This window comes from Syngnathus floridae, chromosome 11 (assembly GCF_059516105.1).
Source record: "Syngnathus floridae isolate MCC-2025c chromosome 11, RoL_Sflo_1.0, whole genome shotgun sequence".
NCBI classification, from domain to species: Eukaryota; Metazoa; Chordata; class Actinopteri; order Syngnathiformes; family Syngnathidae; genus Syngnathus; species Syngnathus floridae.
Window position 1 is genome coordinate 6,760,068 of NC_142423.1, and position 19,225 is coordinate 6,779,292.

Genomic DNA, 19,225 nt, shown 5'->3' on the forward strand with positions numbered 1-19,225 from the left:
ATATTAAAAGGGATTTGTATTACCGTACTCTACACAGCGCTGTGAAATTGTTTTTTTTTTGCAAAGGGGTCCAAGACTTAAATAGAAATGGTCAAACATGATTTTTTTTGTCATTTGAAACACTATTTCTACGTTTCTGAATTTATTTATGTTGCATTAGGTTTATATAGAGCCATTCTCTTCCGTCTGTGGATAAGCAAAGAATGAGTCACACTTGTCATGGAAATGCAGTTTTTGTATTTAACTGCTGTCAATGGTAAAGAGCAATAAATGTTCTTTAAGAGTTTGTGTTTTGAGGTTCTTTGTGGTTAAGAAACAGAAACATCACAACTACATTAACTTATTTTGGCTCAGATGGTAAATACCTCGAGGATGCAACACCGACTGTTTACATTGAAGGTAAGTACATGTGGACAAAACACCTCGTCTTTCATTATCGCTTTTAACATCCAAATGTATAACTTGACAAGCTTTTACAGTGCTTATGACAAAAACAGATACATTGACAGTTTGTGTACAGTGGCATGTTTGTTACAGATGACGGTAAGCCAAGCAGCAAGCTCAGTAGTAACGCACATGAGGCCTTTTTGGGGGTTGTTCAATAAGCAGACAAATAGAAATAAACATTACAGCAAAAGTGTGCCTGTTCTCCAAAATATTTCTGAGATTTAAAGTAGTGTTCCACATAAATATGCACAAAAAAATGATGATTACCGTGGTGGGGAACATGTGGGGCCATTTTTGTGTCATTTTTTTAAATATGTGCCTAGGAGGACTTTATTAGAAAGTGCTTACCCACCTCTGTACTATACAGTCAACAGGTTAGAAATAGGAGTATCCTATGAGATGAAATTTAAAACAAAATTTATGTGATCCTTGCATTTGGGTGCATGTCTGACTACTATCTACTGTGTGAGAAACAATGTCCAAAGACCTGAAGGATGTTGCCTGGTTGCATTTACAGCTACTGTGGAATCACATGCGTTATTTGCTTCTCAGAAAAACTTGCCAACACCTTCAAAGTATTTAAAAAAAAAATAAAATCACAATACATTCGGTGTCATTAATTGCTTACAAGTGCAGGGACAGTCTCAGGATGAGCAAAAAGGGACCTGTCTCTGGGTAGGCGAGGTAGGGTTTGGATTCTAGTGCCTTAAAAAACTCACAAAACCTTTGCAGTCGTGATTAACAGTGTCACATTTTCGAAGTGCGTCTGAGGAAGGCTAACTTGTAGATGTGACACATCCATGAGCTCTTTCTTAACGTTTGGCTGATTTCACATCAGACTTTAATGTCCTCTTTGACAGTAAGCAGGGACAAGCTTTTTTTGATGCGCAGGGAAGTCAAGCGGGCAGCGCCGTTGGCATACCAACACTCCCTCATTATTTTGCCCATAACCCGCAAAGCCTGGAACAGAAGGAAGAGCAGATAATGTTAAAAAAAAAATGTCAGGATTGTATATGATAAAATCATGCTAGTCTACAGAAATGTTAAACAATCGTGGAAAACTATTCATTCAACTAGCGTGGGTTATGCTTAAAAGCATTAGCTCCATCTTGAGCGTGGCTGTCTGAACATTCCGAAGAGGTTGTGTCATTACCTCGTGGCTCTGCCACCAGTTGGAGATGTTAGGTCGAATCTTTTGGTCACACACCACCTTTTTCATGTCTTCAACTGAAGGGTCTGAGGGCACCAGGTCGTAGTATGGCAGCTGATATTCTTCATGGATACCTGCTAGCACAGTTAAAAGCGGCACTGTGAGCACAGAAGTAGGATAATTTGAGTTGAAAGAAAAAAAAAATCCTGTGACCTCCACTGTTGCAGCGACGCGCAATCTCCCAGTAGACCAGTCCCAAAGCGTAGATGTCAGCACATTTGAACGACTCAAAGTGTCTCGTGTTGATTGTCTCGTCCAGCACCTCTGGAGCCATGTACCTGGAAGGAAAAATGATTTTTAATCGGTGATCAAAAGTATTTCCTTTGGCTGACCCACCTCTTGGTTCCCACTCTTTGGTTGGGAGCAATGTCGATAGTATCTGTGACGGAGTCGTGCCGGACGGCTAGACCGAGATCGGCGATGGCACAGGTGCCGTTCTTCTTCACGAGGATGTTTTTAGACTTCAGGTCACGATGGGCGATGCCCGGCTTGCCTACAAAATAATTTATGTTCATTACCAATCAAGAATTACGCACTAAATGTTCCCCTGACAAAAAACTGGGTGCACCTTGCGTTCCGAGTATTTCCATATGCAGATGTGCCAGGCCGCTGGCAGCAGTCAACGCCAGTTTGATCATCCCATCAGATGTGACGGAGTAGCGGTTGAGGTAGTCGAACAGGGAACCGTACTCGTGGTAGTCGGACACCAACCACAGCTGAGTCCATGTGCCATTGTCTACAACAAGACAGACGATAATTGATCACGTCATTAACGGACCTAGCTGGGAAATAGAGCAGAACCTTCAAGCTTTTGAGCGATGTGCACCTTTGTTGTCAGCTGCAATGAAGCCCAGGATGTTCTCGTGTCGTATCATGATGGTCTGATAGATTTCAGCCTCACGGAACCAAGAGCGCTCTTCTCTGGAGGAGAATATTTTCACCGCCACGTCGCCGCCACGCCAACGCCCTCGCCACACCTCGCCAAAGCGCCCCTTTCCGATGACCTCTTGGAGGACAATTGTTCTAGCGACGGTCCTTTGGACAAATAGAGGCAGGCCTGAACAGAAGGAGGAAAAAAAGAAACCCTGTGAACAGAGCACATGAAAGTCGGCTTGCGGTCCGGTAATTACACTTTGCCCCGACCTGAGCCGGAACCAGATGTTGACAGATCGTAAATGAAGTCATGCGGGCTCCTGTCATTGGGCATGAAGAGGTGGTCGCAGGAGGGGTCTTCCACCTGCAGCCTCTGTCTATGGCCGCAGGTCCTCCGCTGGTGCTGATACACGAGCACACCGAGCAGCAGCAGAAGACAAAGGAGGAGCAGCGGCCCTGCAGTCACAGCCACCAGTTCCAGCAGCCCCCACGTCCCACCTGGCCGGAAAGCTTCGTTGGAACCTGGCTGGGCGGTTGCTAAGGACAGGAAATTAAATTACACTGGTCAACACATTTTTACATGTAGGCTCAACTTCAAGTTAAAAAAAAGTTTGTGATTCCACTATGTAGAAGTATGTAGAGCACAAGTCAACAAAACAAACAAGCGCTGATGAAATCATCTCATCCTTTGCAGAAGTCATTACATAATCAAGCAGACTGCCGTGAATATGTGTGGGATGAGTTAGTTTAGGACATTATGTCTTTATTTTCCCGAGTGTCCATTAAAGATGCAAACTTGGTTTTTGTTCTCACCAGATGGCACTTTGAGGTCAATGTTGTTGCAGTAGTCAGTGTAGCAGCAGTGGATGTTGACCAGGCCCTCGGCACTTTTACAATAGAAGGGCTGTCCGGGAGGTTCAAGTCTGTCTCTGCTGATGCAAGCGCGAAGATGATGCTCTTTACCGTCGATGAGGGCCGTGGAGGCCACGCAGGCTCCGTCTGTCTCACACCGGAAGCCGCTCGTTCTCACACACTCTGCAGTGGTGCAGTTGCACAGAAGGGCTGTGGAGACAGTTGGAGGCATGATCAAAAGCTGTCGAGTTACAAAATATGCCTCAAAAAGTCACGTTTGTGAGTTTAAGCTATTATCATCCAGCTAAGTGATTTAGTTCTCACTAAGTGAGTGTGAATGGTTTAATGATGTTGCTCTAAGTGCCTTGGGATTGGTGATCAGTCCAAGGTGTAATCTGCTATTTGCCTTAAATCAGAATGAAAAGTACTGGGGAATTGCTTGACTTAAAGTATGTTACAATCTTTTTGTAACATGACTATTGATACAAGTCTATTCCCTGATTATCATTTGGGTTTGTCAAAATAATCGGCACAATTAGGCGCCACCGAATATGCTCCACAAGGATTTACGGGCGCTTCACCTGCTGTAAATAAGGTGGCTTGACTTTTACTAGACAAATACGAAGAGTTTAGGAAAGAATATGAGACTGAACGGTAAGAAACATCTCACAAACAAACTCGAAGCTCGCCACAACGCGATAACTCAACTAACGAACGAAACGTCACAATTACGTGATTTTTAAACCGAGTGGCTGAAAGAATGCACAACCGAGGTGAGTGACAGTCATGTGAATACAGTTTGAAAAACAAAAATAAGTGCGAGAGTGGCAATCTTGTGACAAGGCTAACTCTACTAGCATAATGCTGCTAGCGGCGAACGCCTCAATGTAGATACGGAACTGAAGAACAACAAGATGCAACTCACCTTCACAGCTTCTGTGCACGACCATACAGATGACGAACACTAGCGCTATGTGTAAACTCGCCATGATGAATGGAAAAATAAATAAACAGCGCAGCGTTTCACTACATTTTTGCTAACTAAGTTGGTTAGCTAACATGAGATGAGATGAAGACGCATGACATGAAATCCTCCTCCTCCAGGCAGTATAACAAACCGATTGTTTGGAAGCATAAAAAACAACTCAAATTCTTTCTATCTATCTATCTATCTATCTATCTATCTATCTATCTATCTATCTATCTATCTATCTATCTATCTATCTATCTATCTATCTATCTATCTGTCAGTCAATTAATTCATAATAAATGAATTAAAACAAATTCTAATCATTTGAGGATGTCTGTCAGTCATCTTCAATTTTAATGTAAGTTTGCTACATATTTACAATATTTATGTTTTGCATTGTTCAGGAAAATACTTTTGTAAATCAGCCAATTAAACAGATGTACATGATACAATATGATGCATAGTCCAGTATATGTTGATGCGAAAACATTATGCCCATGTACCAAATATAACTTTAAAAATTGACATGTGGTGAATAAAGTTGGAAAATATGTATGCAAATTTAATTTTATGTGCATGGAAAGAATTCATTTTAAAATTTAATTATATTCATAATCGGATTAATTAGAGAATTATGCAATTAGACTATAAAAATTATTAGTTTGTAGCTTGTGTATTTTCATTACATTTTTAAAATAATTATTATAATATAAATATATATTTTTAATTAGCTGAATAGAAAATGAATAAATACGTTTTAGCTCACCATACTTCACCCATCTGCTTTAGTCACGTCTATGCCTTTTGAACTCATGAGGTAGATATAATTTAACTGGCTAGATGCATAAATTAGCACCAGTGAAACGGAATCTATAATCATGGGATTCACAGGTTGTGTCAAAGTGAATAAAAAAAGAAAAAAAAATTGTCATGTTCTGTAAGACAGATGGGATTTGAATGTATTATAATGGAACCTTGGTTTTGTTTTACAAAAAGTGCTTAAAATCAAATCATTGAAAACCTGAATAAATATTTTCCACTGGAGCTAATGCAAATCGAGGCAGTCCAGTTGAGCTCAGTTCTATTCCCTGAGAATTACATGACCCGGAGCAATGACAGCCGTTTTCAAAGAAAATTAATCAGATGAATGAATACTGGGATATAAGTTGGATGGAAAAAAAAAAATCATAAACAGAACTGTACACAAACTATGGCATCCAAAAAAACTGAGGTTTCACAACAGTGTTTGCTCTTGTTTGCAGTTACCATCAATCAAGAATGACGTTTTTGAAGCCCTGAGGGGTGATTATATAAAAACTTTGGTTTCATAAAGCTTGATGAAACACGTTATTTTTTGCTCTTTGTGCTGTCCCGTTCTTTTTTTTTCTCATTCTTCTCTTTCTCCCTTTTCTCCTTCTTCTTTTCCTCCTTGAGCTCCTTATATTTCCACTTTGGTGGTTCCAGATAGCCTTTCTCCATCTTCTTCTTTTTCTTTTCTTTCTTTGGCGTGGGCTCTGTGGGTCTGTTGATATTAATCTGGGGGATGCACCCTGAGGGGAACACGCTGTTCCTCCTGGCCATACTTCGGGGGATGAACTTGGAGGCCACCGTGGTGGAGGCCATTGATAAGATGCTGCCCCTCCTGTCGGTGTCGGCGCAGCACGTTGTAGCGATGGAGTCGGCCGAGTGAAGTGAGGGGATGACGTGTGACACGGAGCTGTCACTGTGGCACACAGAACTTTCCTCCAGTTCCTTCTCGGAGTGTTTCATCATCAGCTCCGGTACGGCGAGTCGCCTCTTGCCCACCTCGGGGGGGCTGGTGGGACACAGTGGACGACACCCGGTGGAAATGAGGGGGCTGTGGATACTGGTGGTCATGCGCACCATGTGGTCCATGACTCCGTTGTCCTCGGGGTCGTGAGGAAATCGGAATCCAAATGTGTTCTTAATGTGATGGGTGATTCTTTCCCGGGCGCTTTTTTCCGCCAGGGCCTTTGCGACCCGCTCCTTGAGCTCAGGCCACTCCGGGATGTAACTTTCACAAAACTGTTCAGCTTTTGGCCTCATTTTGAGGCGGCGTAGACGTTGCATTGTCTCATAGCGACCTGTTTTTAGCGCCCAGTCCTGAGCGCATTTTCCTCTTGTGGTGTCTGTCACATGGATGTCAGCCCCTGCGCAAAAAAGAGGAGCGGGAGATTAACTGCAAGATTAATGTCACGGCTAAAATTGTGTAAGCAAATAAATTAACATAGCTGTCGGGATGACCTAGTGGAGTTCGCACTGCCAACTTACAATCACAATAATAAACATGTTGCTAAAGTAATACTTCTCAGACACTGTTAATTAAAACTGATCTTGATTATTTTTACAAAGGCAGATTTACGGTAGCTAATCTAAAAGGTTCCAGATTAGAAAATCGCTGATTACAGGTGGATTTTGTTTGGTGTTCAGAATGATCCCTTAAACCGGTCTGGCGTCATTCTGTGGTGGACAAAATTAGCTGGCTTAAAATATGGACAGCTCAACAGCCTGGCCGGGCTATTCTGGAACTGAACGTTTGTTTTGGGGTTAATGGGATAATGGCGACCTTTTAAAAATGATCTGTGTCATCAGAGAGCAGCAAGAGTGTTGACTATAGATGTGAAGATCACAAAATGCGCGTTTAATCTTCATCCTACTTGCATACCGGCCATAACAAGAGCAGCAACGACATCATCGCGACCCGTCATCGCAGCTTTGATGAGAGCCGTGAAGCCACGGCAGTCTTTTATTTCTGTGTCTATTCCAGGGTAATAATTCAGCAGGTACATGACCGTGTTGACATGACCTGGAGATTGAAAAGCATCAATTAGAACCAATATCTGAATAAAAATGTATTAGCCATAAATGAGTTGGGACTTACCTGCTTGGGATGCAATCATCAGTGCCGTGTTGCCTTCATTGTCCTGATGATTGATGTCTATATAGGGGCAGGTGTTAAGAGTGTATACAATGTCTACGAATCCTTTGCAGCAAGCCACCATCAAGCCATTCTGTAGGAAGTAGTTCATAGGATCCAAGAAGATCATTATGCTGCTCGAGTTCAATTATACGCAGCAACCAAAGTCTATCTTCTATGTACCATGAGTTTAAAGTAAGCATCTGAACAAAATGGAATCTCTAAATTTGTGATCCTCATTTTCCTAATGATGCTAAAGATCCTTACCCAGCTATTAATGTCCAAGTCCATGACCTCATCTCTCGTCACCCCTCTCTCCAGAACCCTCCGCAGAGAGCCCGGGTCATTGCGGGCGCACGCCTGGTACAGCGTGGATGCCGTCCGCCCGTCCGACGTCTCCGCCGTGTAGTCCGGCAGCACGGAGTCATCGGACAAGATGCTGTCTGAGTCCCACCCCGACTGAGACTCGTCCTCCTCGTCGGGGCCTGCGCCCAAGTGAGGGTCCTCCGCTGCAGTGGCCATTTCCCAACAGCCAGGTAAGATGATGCTCTACCTTCTGGCTACATCTACCAAGGAATCACACACGGAATGGAATAATGCCGCCAAGGTGAAGACAACCATCACAATCCGACAGTGAGGCCCAAAAAGCACAATGGTTTGTTCATGGTAGCAAGAGTCCACCTGTCAGGGATTAGCACTGCATTACCTGGCTGTCATGGGGTGGGTGTAGCCATGTGAGGGCCCTCACGGTTAAGTAACTGGATCAGGAATTAAAAGCCTTGCTGAGCCCACATGCCTGCTAAATAAGGAATAAACCTGCAGCTCAGAATAACCTCAGTCAAGAGTGGTGTCCGTCAACAACTATCCAGTCATCTAATCCCATGCACATAAAGATATCAAACTTACCATATGATGTAATGAACAGCAAGTGTAAGTCACCAGATATCCGAATGCAGATCACACCATGTGCGTCAACTTGGGCAACTTCCAGCCTCTTCCGGCACTCACGCCTAGCATCTGACAAATTAGTTTCCTGCAGTGCCTCAGAAAGGATGTCCTTCACTCATTTCCATCCAACATGTTGTCGTGGTGACATGAAACTGAGAGGAGGAGTCTTCACACTGTCTGTTCAACTCATCCTACTTCAACGTTTATAGGAAGGATTACTTGCTGCTTGGGCCTTTTTTTTGCTTAGCTTTCAAAAATTCGTCCTCCTTTCTTTTTATAATTCCAGCAATGGGCATTCTTCTAAGTGTGATGGACTCTAACAAGTACAATAGTGTGATCAAAAATGGCATTTTAAAAATGTTAAAATAATTATTTTTCTCATACCTTTAAGTTTTTTTTATTGTGTGTTATTTCTTTATTTATTCCAATCCAATGGATTTTTAAAACTTTCCAAATGTTAATCTGAAATGCACCACAAGACGGCGCCCTGCTTTTCCTTGCTGCGCGCACAGCCAGAGTTAAGGCCTAATTTGATTAACATTCAGCTACATATTATCATGGTTTAACTCTATTACCACTAAAATATAATATAATAAAGATAAAAACAACAGCTGGTCTTTGGGAGGGAGCATTTCTTTTCATCTTATTTCCATAGCAAAGTTTGTTGTGAAATCTGAGTCAGAGGTTACACTTTACATGGAAAATGGGTCCTTTCCATTTCTTTCTGTGAAAAAAATAGAATGCTTTCAGATCATTACCTCATCTGCCCTGTCCTGGATTCAAAAAGTGTTACTTGAACCCTTTATCCTCCTTTCTGCTCCTGTTGAATGGGTGAAAACAACACAGTATGGAAGAAAAAAAAAAAACTTTACTGCATATGCTGCTCAAATATTAATGTTCCAAATTGGCTAAAATCTGACATTTCTTTTCAGGGCCACTTAGTATATTATTGATTTATCCACATGGTATATATGAAATCACTAAGGCAACTGTAAACTGTCTTAACTGTCATGCTAACATTTTCAATGAATGCTCATGATAATACTTAGTCAAGTTTTCTGTGACAGTTTAAAAGCCCGCTGTGGGAATGACCCCGTGGGGGCTGTGGGCCTGTCTGAACACATCAAGTCCCCCGCACCCCCTCTAACTAGAATGACCCGAGGAGACATCCCAGTGCATCTGACCAGCAGTCCTCATGAGCACCCAGAAGAAGAAAGCTTCTCTTCTTTTGTTCTCTAAGAGCGGAAACTAAATGTTTGTCTTACTCGTCCCTGTCCACCAATAGAGGATACGAGGAGTGAGGAAGATCTGGAGATGAAGGCAGGGGGACATTCATCCATGAGGAGCACGAGAGATGAACAATGAAGAATTTGGCTAAAGTACAAGTGAAAAGACACAAGACTGATCAAGTGAGTTTTCCGTTGTCATGTAAATTATGTGAAATGATGTGATGCTTTTAGAAAGTAGCTCTCTTGAAAGCCGTTGCACTTGTTTTTGTGGAAACATTCAAATTGAAAGCTTTCATATTATTCTACACAGTATTTGTACAAGTTTATACAAGTCATTTGTTGTTGTCTCGCTCTTGTTGTTGCTTTGGCTATCATGCTAGCTTACCTTTTTGCTTGTCTAATTGTTATGCTCTTAAGTGCTGTCAGAGTGATATTCCGGTGTTAAGATAAGAAACCACTCTCACCGAAGCAAAAATAGCAGACTGGAAAGGTGTGACTAGGGATTAAAATATAGTTGAAAGTGACATCATTTATTTCTGCCCTGAACTACACAAAATGTATTTTTAAGTACAGTTTTTTGAGAGAAAAGGGAACTTGTGTTTTCAACGACATTTCTTGACACACATGCTCTTTGTGTAAGATTTCAGACTGCAGCAAAGACAAAATGTTGGCTAATGACAACAATCAACATACCAAGATGGACTTCAAGTGGACCAGGAGTATGACTGCAGGATGCCATGGTAATAATAATAATAATAATAATAATAATAATAATAATAATAATAACACAACATTTACATTACTAATACATTTGTTGCATCATCAACAATGCATAAAAATCTTTTCCTTCACTGACTATTCCCATGTTTGTGTTCGTGCGAGTTTATGTGCATTTGAATCACACTACCGGCTGCCACATGACTGGACAGCTGTACTCAGAAGATCATCTGGTCATGAATACTTAATCTTGCCTTTGAGATTAAATCTGCCCGCCTCAGTCCTGCCAGCTCATATCGCTGCTGATATTTCCACTTGTTGCTTTTTCCACTCGAGATTTTTTGCTACCTGTGGTCACAAAAGCAAGCAAGTGAGCTGAGGATCGGATTGTGTGAACACACAGTTTGGACGTGGTTTAAGTGCTTGATCGTAATAACATAAATAGAAGACAAAAAAGTAATGATGGAGACTGATTTGGCCACCAGGGGGCAGTAAAAACAGCAGCGAAGGCAAGCAAAAATGCACAACTCGGTAAACTGCAGTCGTATTAGTTGTTTTTCACAGAGGATAAAGAAAATGTGTTTATTGTCTGTCTACATGTGTTGCTGCATACATTTGCATTAGTTAACTCAAGCAATGTTCAAGTTGTCTTGTAGTTCTACTTCAGTGCTACTTACTAAACAGAAGCAGTAAAATCATAGTGGGGAAGCAAATGAGGGTGAGAGGAGGCGGGACTAGGATTGCGATGCCGTCTCGGCCATGTGAGCATGTTATCCCACCCTCATCGCATATCCCACCACCCCTCCTTCCCGCTCTGTCAGCCCTCTTTGCTTTCTGTCTGGCCACAGTTAGATTGATTTTCATCTGCATTTTGGAAAAGGACTAAGGGACAATCTGTATGTCTTTTCCTGAGGGGATTACGGGCGGAATATCGTGTCATTGTTTATCCATCACTATGCTTGCATCGGATATGACTTTTGAATGTGCCAGTGGCAAAGGATGGTCATGAGAGGGGGTCACCGGCAACGGGGATGCGGGTGTCAGCACCTGTTTAGAAAACTGCTCCGTAAATGCGGATGCTGCTTTGGCCATATGAGAGGTACGGTACGCGGATGCTTGACTCAAAATCTCTTATCAGAGCTGGTTTTATCGATAATGTTTGAGTCATTCAAAAAAATACTTAATCCTAGTTGTGTAGCCACATTTTTGTTGCGTAGTGAACCGTTATATTTTTTTTTCCCCATATGGAAAATGCGTGACTTAGCTCAATGAAGGCTGGGAAACACTAATAGATCTGGAAAAATCACATATTCCTATACACAAAGATTTTATTTACATTTGTAAGCTTCACTCTTGTATGCAAACAAATGATTTGTGCTGCATCAATATTTAGTAGTGGCATTAGTATACTCTGATGTTTTGTTCTGCTGTAATTGGGTATACACTCTGTGTGTGGTAACTGAAATGAATACTCCTGATATTGTAGCACTGGTTAGGAGCCAAAGCAACTAAACACAAAGACGCACACCAACATGCGCACACACTCAGACACACGTACACACACCCTTTTTGTGCCATCACTGCCTCGACCCTTAAATCCAGTGTTGTTGCAGTTGCTCACAGAGTGATTACAGAGCTGTTCTGTGTGGATAGATGCTGAGAATATAGATTGTTGTGTTGCTTTACTACAAACTCCCCATTTAATGTTCAGACTTTGTGTCGTGAAACAGCGGCTTACAATAATACAAAATATATATATTTTTAGGAATAAAACGGCTGTCTCATCTTTGATGAACACTTAGGCCTACTATGCAACTGTCTTTCAATATCACTTGCGATAGTGATACTTGTATTTGTTTCGCCGTAAACAGTTTAAAGACCGCGTCGATCAATCGGATCTACATTTGAACTTTATTCTTCGTGCAGATTTGTTTATTTGAGGAACATTGCATTCAAGCAGAAAACAGGATGACAACTCTCAAAGGGACAGAATTTTTTACTATACTTTCATCTGGGGATTTGGATGTTGCAAAATAAGCAAGCTGCAGAAACGACATCCACAGCAAATCAAATGTCATTAGCTCTTGCCACAGAGTGCAATTCTTGTCAGTCTGTCATGTGTTATAATTAACCATCCATCCGCCTCAACAGGAAGCCTGGGCAAGGATTTAGTTTAAATGAGCATTTCATCTGAGCAAACGATGAAGCAGCATCAGCTCCTCATGACTCACAAATGATATGCGTAATATATGAAGAGCTTTTTTTTTTGGCGCCCTTAGAAGTTTCTAATCAGAGCCTGATAAATATGTAGTGAGGCGACGTCCTAGCATATCCTCACATTTCCACACATGCAAATTATTCACTACTTCACATGTTATGCAGAATCTCTAATTCTCCATTACAGTTACAGCAGCAACACAATGCGCAAACTACTACAAAAATGTTAATCAGTAAATTTGTGTCCTCGCTAATGTTTTTACCCCGTTGTCTTTTTCAATCACCCTCAAAGACCTTTTAATCCACCTGCTCAACTCTCATAAATCAGCTTTAGTTTGCCATGGTAAAGCTTTCATATTATTGCTGCTGCCTATGGCGCCTGCATGCAAGGTTGAAATCCCAGCGCCGGTGCCTGCGTGCACTCCTGACACCCTCGGGTCCGGATGGACGTCCAGCTGTTGCTCTGTGGGAAAATGACCCGTTACATAAGCTCCTCAAGCAAAACACTGACTTGCACCTCAACAGTGATTTGGACATTGCAGTGACCATCACTAAATCACTAAAGGGTTGTCTAAAACGTTTTTCTTCTAAGGGACGCGTACACTCTTAAAACTGATGAATTAAAAATTGCACCAACACAGCAAGTTGGGTCAGGAAGTAAGGTCAATTGAAATTGACCCTACTTCCTGGGTCAGTCCAATTTTCAACCCCAAATTGAACCCCGAAAAATAGAATGATGCAAATGCCACTTTGACATTCTTTGCCTGTTTTCATTTATATTTAATGCGCTGAAAAACAACACATAACTACGCCTTGTATTTATTTAAAAAAAACAGCTGATAGATTATTTTTATTATTATATCAATACAAATAATTATAATAATATAATAATAGTATTAGCCAGGGCTGGATTGGGCACATCTGGCAGAAAGTGTTTCGAATCCGTACGGGATAGACTAAAACCTCAAGACAGACTATTGGAGACAAAGAAAGGAACCGCAATTGTTTTGTTCAGGTCAGGCTAACTTCTTCTGAAATCCAGTTGGCGAACAACCGATACCATCGAATCTCCCCCAGGGAAAGAATTTGTTTTTATTAGTCTTGAAGGTGAATCCACGTGGCTTTAAAGGACCGCTGATGTTTGATGTTCAGATGAAGGTTTAAAGCAGAGAAGTTGCAGACCATCACCCAAACTTCTCTAAATCAAAGGTTATGACATCGGTGAAGTAGTTTATCAAAGGTGGGCGATAACTTTTGCGAAATAAAAATTCTTACATATGGGTGAAATCCTGTCATTGTAAATATATGCTTGTTCATTAAAGTTCAATATTTAAAGTTATTTACCCAACTATCACCGCTTTGTTGAGTGTCATGAAGAAGAAAAAAAAAAAGAACTGGTACTGCTGCATCACTATATTTAACTTTTCTTTTTTCATGCTCTATGATAAATACTATGTACAGTCAAAACAACATGTAGAATTTCCACCTGTGATTCAAAGATGTTCCTCACATGAGCAAAGCTGTATTAGTAATTTGAATTTTGTACCAATGGGTACAGCAGTTGCAGCGACTTCAGTTTCACTTCGGGCTCAGCACAGGAAATTGAACATTTTTGTGCAGAAATCTGTCTGAAGCTTGTGACCCGAGAAGACCAACTCCCACAATTAACTGCTCCGTTCCCCTGCAGGAGAGTCGTACTCCGTGGTGACCGTGGATGGTATCGTTAACCCGCCGCTGGTCCCGCCATCCCACCAGGCCTCGGGCAGCTCCAGCCCCGGCTCCGGAGGATCACGCCATCCCGTCAGCGCCTTGAAGAAGTGGCTCACCAGTCCCGTCCGCAAGCTAAGCTCCGATGCCAGAGGAGGAGCGGGGCGAGTCGACAAGCAGATGTCCGCTTCGGACAGTAGACGGCAGCCATCGAATATTTCCCACGGTGGAGCTCAGCTGAGGCCTTTGGAACCGCACGACGGCGACTTCACCATCTTCCCCTCTGCAGATGCGGTGCGTTTTTTGTTTCTATTGACACGTGTACTTAATGAAATGAAATATTTGAAGATAAAATTAGTGTTTTCTTGCACAGGTATGGAAAGATGGCCCGTTGAGTCACGAAGTTTCATCTCCTCTGCCGCCTTTTCATCAGGGTGACTTATCGGACGTCTTGCAAGGCGGAGACGCACAGAGTCTTGTAATATCTCTATTATTATGTTACGGAAAATTACACAATACCACATAGGGTAACAACAACCCAGGCTAAACATAACTCCTCCCTGATATGCCTTAAAACAGTCGAGTAGCATCATACTTCCTTGACATCAATTACTACTGAACCTTTCACGTTTGACTTTCAGCACAAGCCATTCCCAGCAGTTTTAAATTAAATGGAGCTTTTCTTCACCAATCAAAAAAACTTATTTATTCAGCTTTCATGTCCTAATGGTGATTTATCGTAATACTACATACAAGCAAATAACAAGAGCGCTCAGGCTATGAATCACAAATATGCAAACACTGAGTTGCATTTGCATGTGAACCGTTTCGGATTTGCGCCTTTCGCTAATTGTGCCAAATGTACATTTCACCTCTGTCTGGTAACTTTAAACCGTACTGAGAGGGAGTCGAATCAATCCTGCAGGCTTTTCTAGACAGCATCTGGATGTAATCAAGCGGTCAGTCAGTGTTGGGAAAGAGGGCGAGGGGTTTGAATCCAAGTTAGAGCCTTGAGGCAAGGTGACATACAGGCTGATTGATCTTTGTGGAGTTTGTCTCGCCTTTTGTAGATACTTCCCAGAAAAACATAGTGTGCAAGGTCAGAGGTTACTCACAATATCTCTTCTAGTGTTGAATTCAAAAGTTCCACACCAAACATCTTTCCTCTTTAAAATTACTGGAAATGTATACGCTCCCCACAAAAAACGCCAACAATTTTTAAATATATTTATTTTAATTTAAAAAAATCTCTACGGTGTTATACTTTATAAAAGTTACAGTAATATAATTAAATCGAGTATAATAGATTTTACAACAATTTGTGCCTATAATTCGATGGGCATCGTGCTGTTTATTCTGGTGTGTGTTCCTCAGCCTCTAGGGGGCAGTATAATTCATATACAAGCCGTACACTGTTTGGAAGATGATTGCATCTTAACTTGTTTATCTAAAAGCATTTAAGGACAACTCAGCTCAGTGCGACAATTTAAATAGCAAAACGTCTGATGGTTTAGCAGGCGATCAAACAGCAAAGTGCAAATTTGACCCACATCGTGACTTAACAGAGGGATTATGAAGCACTGTTCAGAGATAGAGAACAGAATGGAGTGAGACTGCAGTATGTCAAGAGGATTACAGTCAAATTCACATTAGATTAGATCGCTTTTAGGTGACTAGGGGCATTTGTTACATAACAGCACTCCATGCCGTTACCCCCCGCACAACATCCGCTGCACCCCATCCTCCTTTACAAATCCCAACCATCCATCAGACCCCATACTACATTTCATACAGCTACAAAAAAAATCTGCAAGAACCATAAAAAAGTTCTCTGGGATTTAGTCATGATTTTGACAAAATGACAAAATGTGTCCATGTTCATTGCAGAGCCACAAATCCAGTGTCAACACTCTCCAAGATGAAGACAACAGCTACAACGTGACAGAAGAGGCTGGTAGCCAGTTGTCTGTGGTTGCTGACAGCGAGGAAGAAAGAAACATTGCCTTTGAGAAGAGCTTGTAAGTGTCACCCTCCACATTCTTCACAAAATGATTCTCAGTATTATTTTTGTGCACGTTGGTTCCATTGAATTCAACCAAATTGTCTTTTTCTCTTAGGTATGTGCTGACAGAGCTGATAGAAACTGAAAGGTTATATGTGGAAGATCTTGGACTCATTGTGAAGGTGCAGTTCAGTATAATTTGCTTCCCAGCAGCTAAATATTTTGGAAATTAGTGTTCCTTTATAAGATGTGTCTATGTGTAGGGCTACATGGCAACAATGACCAGTCAGGCCGTTCCTGAAGACCTGAAAGGAAAAGAGAGGATTGTTTTTGGAAACATTCATCAGATCTACGACTGGCACAAGAGGTGTGTGTTTGTTTTTACTTCTTATATCATATGGTTGCTTTGATTGATTTTTTTTTTCCTGTGTTTTGTTCCTCAGTTATTTCCTGGGTGAGCTGGAGAAATGCGTAGCTGATCCGGACACCTTGGCCCAGCTCTTCATCAAGCATGTGAGGCTGTGCCTGCTCAACATTTTCTCTTTCCAGTTTGTCTGACAATCAGAGTGTCTCATTTTCTCAGTCAATCCGTCTGTCCGTCCATTTCACAGGAGCGTCGTCTTCACATGTATGTGGTTTACTGTCAGAACAAGCCCAAATCAGAGCACGTTGTCTCTGAGTACATCGAGACCTTCTTTGAGGTGAGAACTTGAGAAACAGAATCGCACGTCGTTGCGTACTCACCAATGCCGCGTGTCACCTGACAGGATCTCAGGCAGCAGTTGGGTCACAGGCTGCAGCTCAATGACTTGTTGATCAAACCCGTCCAACGCATCATGAAGTATCAGCTCCTTCTCAAGGTCTGCAGCACCTCCCCTGCTTATTGTGCTTATGAAAGATCCTAAAACAAAGTTCTTTGCCATCGTCAGGACTTCCTTAAGTATTACAGCAAAGCCGGACGGGATGTAGAGCAACTCCGGGTATGATTCAGCCATTTTTTTTTGTCTTGTGAACCAATCGCCATGATTCTCCTGTTTTATTTTTGCTTGGCAGAGGGCAGTGGAGGTAACGTGCTTTGTGCCTAAACGATGCAATGACATGATGAACGTGGGCAGATTGCAAGGCTTTGAGGTACGATAAACCCGCATACACCCAGCGAGAATCACGACGTGAACATTACGACTGGGATGAATCTGCTGGTTTCAGGGGAAAATCACAGCTCAGGGGAAGCTCCTCCAGCAGGACACCTTCTCTGTGAGCGACCAGGAAGGCTGTCTGCTCTCCAGACCTAAGGAGAGGAGGGTCTTTCTGTTTGAGCAGCTGGTCATCTTCAGCGAGCCAATTGATAAGAAAAAGGGCTTTTCTTTACCTGGATATATTTTTAAAAACAGCATCAAGGTAAATAGTTTTTGGGTATTTTTCAATATTGACTTTTTTTTTTCAAGAATGTTCTCAGAGTGACAGTGTCATTACCAAGTTGCAATAGAGAGAGAACAGAAGTCGTGCATCTTTAGAGGCGGTTAAATGAAGTTCACCTGAATTGATTAGGTTCCTTCTAAATTGTAGGTCAGTTGCCTTGGCGTGGAGCAGAATTGCGGTGAAGGCCCGTGCTCTCTCGTCCTGACATCTCGCGGGATCAACGGCAGCGTGACTCGCTTCATCATGCAGGCAACCTCTCCGGAAATACAGCAAGCTTGGCTCAGCGATGTGATACAAATTTTAGACACTCAAAGGAATTTCCTTAATGGTACCAGCACTTCATGTTTTGATAATAAAAGGATCAGAGGACCGCTGTTTATTTTTTTTTACGGTCCTTGTTCCAGCCCTTCAGTCACCTATTGAGTACCAACGAAAGGAGAGCAACTCAAACAGCCTTGGCAGGAACATGAAGTCTCCAAGTTGCCTGCAGCCTTACCTGTCGGCATCGATGGACCGCCACCAGCAGCTCGGCATGCTGACTTACAACACCTCTCTTCCGTCGCTGCATCCTCCCCACCGTAACCCGGCCTCAAAAGCAGTAAACGCACAATTGCTCTTTTTTTTTTTCTCTTCTGTTCAGAATCACACTATAATATTTTCCATCTTCAGATTTCAAACCCTTGCGTCATGACACCTCAAGTGACCCACCTTCAGCTCTCGTCAGAGCCACAACTCACCTTGGGCCCAGAAGTCACACGAAGCCACGAGACGGCCATTTCTCTCCCACCCCGTAGTCAGCAAAGCTTGCAGGTACACCGCCCCTGCTTGCGTTTTTTTCTTTAATCAATAATTTTCACGATTGACTGCCGCTTTCCAGGCAACCACTCTCCATGACAGTGAAACTTGAGTGCATGAGCCAGACAGCAGCATCTGGATGGAGACCATGCTAAGTCTTTATCAGGCATTGTACCTTTCGGATGCTATTTTGATTTACTGTGACACCTCAAGTGTCCATTTTCAATGGAATTAACTGTTTATTTGAACCTTGCGATTTGGCATAATTGTGTGTTTACAGTTTGTTGGGCTGTTTAGGCGCAGCCATCATTAGATTCTTATCTGAACCAAACACATTTGTGCTTGTGTCACTGAGCAGAAAGAAGAGAAAGAGAGTGCGCATCTCAGAGTTCTAAATTCAGTTTGTTTTTGCTTTCCGTGCTTGGCTTTGTGCTGTAAATAAAGCAAAAAGAAACAAATGATCCTGCAAAGTGGAAAGCGGGTACGTACACTTCTGTTCTGCCTGTAATAAGTCGACGTTTATAATAAAAGCACACAATGTACATAGCCGTCAGTTGTGTTCATGTGAAGAGACTCAACCGGTTGGAAGAGATTATTTTTATGTCCACTTGAACGGAGGTTTCACTAATATCATAGCATGTATTGTCCTCTAGCGGAGAAAATGATGTATTACAACTTATTTAAAATTTGCCCAAAAACTTAACCAAACGTTTGATTTTCTCCAACACTCAGATGTTTTAATACTGATTTTTTCCCCGAACACATACATTGTAGTATGTCACAGCACTTGGAAACAAAAAATATTTATAACGACCCAGTTTGTATTGTACAAAGGGGTATTAATTCAGTGGAAAAAGTGGCAAAGGTGCGAGAATAGAGTTGTCAAGTTATAAGACATAAT

At 42.0% G+C, this 19,225-nt stretch overlaps 3 protein-coding genes across 7 annotated transcripts; 1 reads left to right on the plus strand and 2 right to left on the minus strand.

Annotated features, from left to right (window-relative positions):
- Nucleotides 1–428: 428 nt before the first annotated feature.
- LOC148390667 (activin receptor type-1B-like) lies at nt 429–4,521 on the minus strand. 2 transcript variants are annotated; one of them, XM_088388512.1, is made up of 9 exons: nt 4,308–4,521; nt 3,344–3,592; nt 2,801–3,067; nt 2,484–2,714; nt 2,226–2,393; nt 1,994–2,150; nt 1,811–1,935; nt 1,601–1,731; nt 429–1,407 (listed from the first exon to the last, which is right to left on the minus strand). In XM_088388512.1, exons 1-9 carry the CDS (start codon nt 4,369–4,371, stop codon nt 1,282–1,284), a joined length of 1,518 nt encoding a protein of 505 aa, XP_088244638.1. In that variant the 5' UTR covers nt 4,372–4,521; the 3' UTR covers nt 429–1,281. The 2 variants fall into 2 exon arrangements, with proteins under 2 accessions (XP_088244638.1, XP_088244637.1); XM_088388511.1 differs by having other exon boundaries at nt 1,601–1,734.
- arhgef25b (Rho guanine nucleotide exchange factor 25b) lies at nt 3,661–18,902 on the plus strand. 4 transcript variants are annotated; one of them, XM_088388506.1, is made up of 19 exons: nt 3,661–4,155; nt 7,612–7,826; nt 9,524–9,647; nt 10,108–10,207; nt 14,089–14,402; nt 14,482–14,586; nt 15,996–16,126; nt 16,226–16,292; nt 16,374–16,477; nt 16,554–16,623; nt 16,722–16,811; nt 16,878–16,970; nt 17,040–17,090; nt 17,164–17,241; nt 17,317–17,508; nt 17,677–17,857; nt 17,934–18,107; nt 18,199–18,339; nt 18,407–18,902. In XM_088388506.1, the coding sequence occupies exons 3-18, from the start codon at nt 9,600–9,602 to the stop codon at nt 18,321–18,323; spliced, it is 1,923 nt and encodes a 640-aa protein (XP_088244632.1). In that variant the 5' UTR covers nt 3,661–4,155; nt 7,612–7,826; nt 9,524–9,599; the 3' UTR covers nt 18,324–18,339; nt 18,407–18,902. The 4 variants fall into 4 exon arrangements, with proteins under 4 accessions (XP_088244632.1, XP_088244629.1, XP_088244630.1 ...); XM_088388503.1 differs by having other exon boundaries at nt 3,666–4,155; nt 17,934–18,127; XM_088388504.1 differs by having other exon boundaries at nt 3,666–4,036; nt 17,934–18,127.
- ankrd33ab (ankyrin repeat domain 33Ab) lies at nt 4,625–7,972 on the minus strand. The gene is made up of 4 exons (XM_088388513.1): nt 7,558–7,972; nt 7,255–7,384; nt 7,039–7,179; nt 4,625–6,523 (listed from the first exon to the last, which is right to left on the minus strand). Exons 1-4 carry the CDS (start codon nt 7,810–7,812, stop codon nt 5,700–5,702), a joined length of 1,350 nt encoding a protein of 449 aa, XP_088244639.1. The 5' UTR covers nt 7,813–7,972; the 3' UTR covers nt 4,625–5,699.
- Nucleotides 18,903–19,225: the final 323 nt, after the last annotated feature.

Excerpts from the sequence above, each read along its gene's own strand:
- LOC148390667 (XM_088388511.1), bottom strand. The coding sequence starts at position 4,371 with ATGGCGAGTTTACACATAGCGCTAGTGTTCGTCATCTGTATGGTCGTG. Across the intron at positions 3,593-4,307 it reads CGTGCACAGAAGCTGTGAAG|CCCTTCTGTGCAACTGCACC; the intron begins GTGAGTTGCATC and ends CTGTCTCCACAG. Across the intron at positions 1,735-1,810 it reads GCGTCGCTGCAACAGTGGAG|CAGGTATCCATGAAGAATAT; the intron begins GTCACAGGATTT and ends TAACTGTGCTAG.
- ankrd33ab (XM_088388513.1), bottom strand. The coding sequence starts at position 7,812 with ATGGCCACTGCAGCGGAGGACCCTCACTTGGGCGCAGGCCCCGACGAG. Across the intron at positions 7,180-7,254 it reads GATGATTGCATCCCAAGCAG|GTCATGTCAACACGGTCATG; the intron begins GTAAGTCCCAAC and ends TTCAATCTCCAG. Across the intron at positions 6,524-7,038 it reads TGCTGCTCTTGTTATGGCCG|GGGCTGACATCCATGTGACA; the intron begins GTATGCAAGTAG and ends TTTTTTGCGCAG.
- arhgef25b (XM_088388503.1), top strand. The coding sequence starts at position 9,600 with ATGAAGAATTTGGCTAAAGTACAAGTGAAAAGACACAAGACTGATCAA. Across the intron at positions 16,478-16,553 it reads ATCTACGACTGGCACAAGAG|TTATTTCCTGGGTGAGCTGG; the intron begins GTGTGTGTTTGT and ends TTTGTTCCTCAG. Across the intron at positions 17,242-17,316 it reads GCAGATTGCAAGGCTTTGAG|GGGAAAATCACAGCTCAGGG; the intron begins GTACGATAAACC and ends TGCTGGTTTCAG.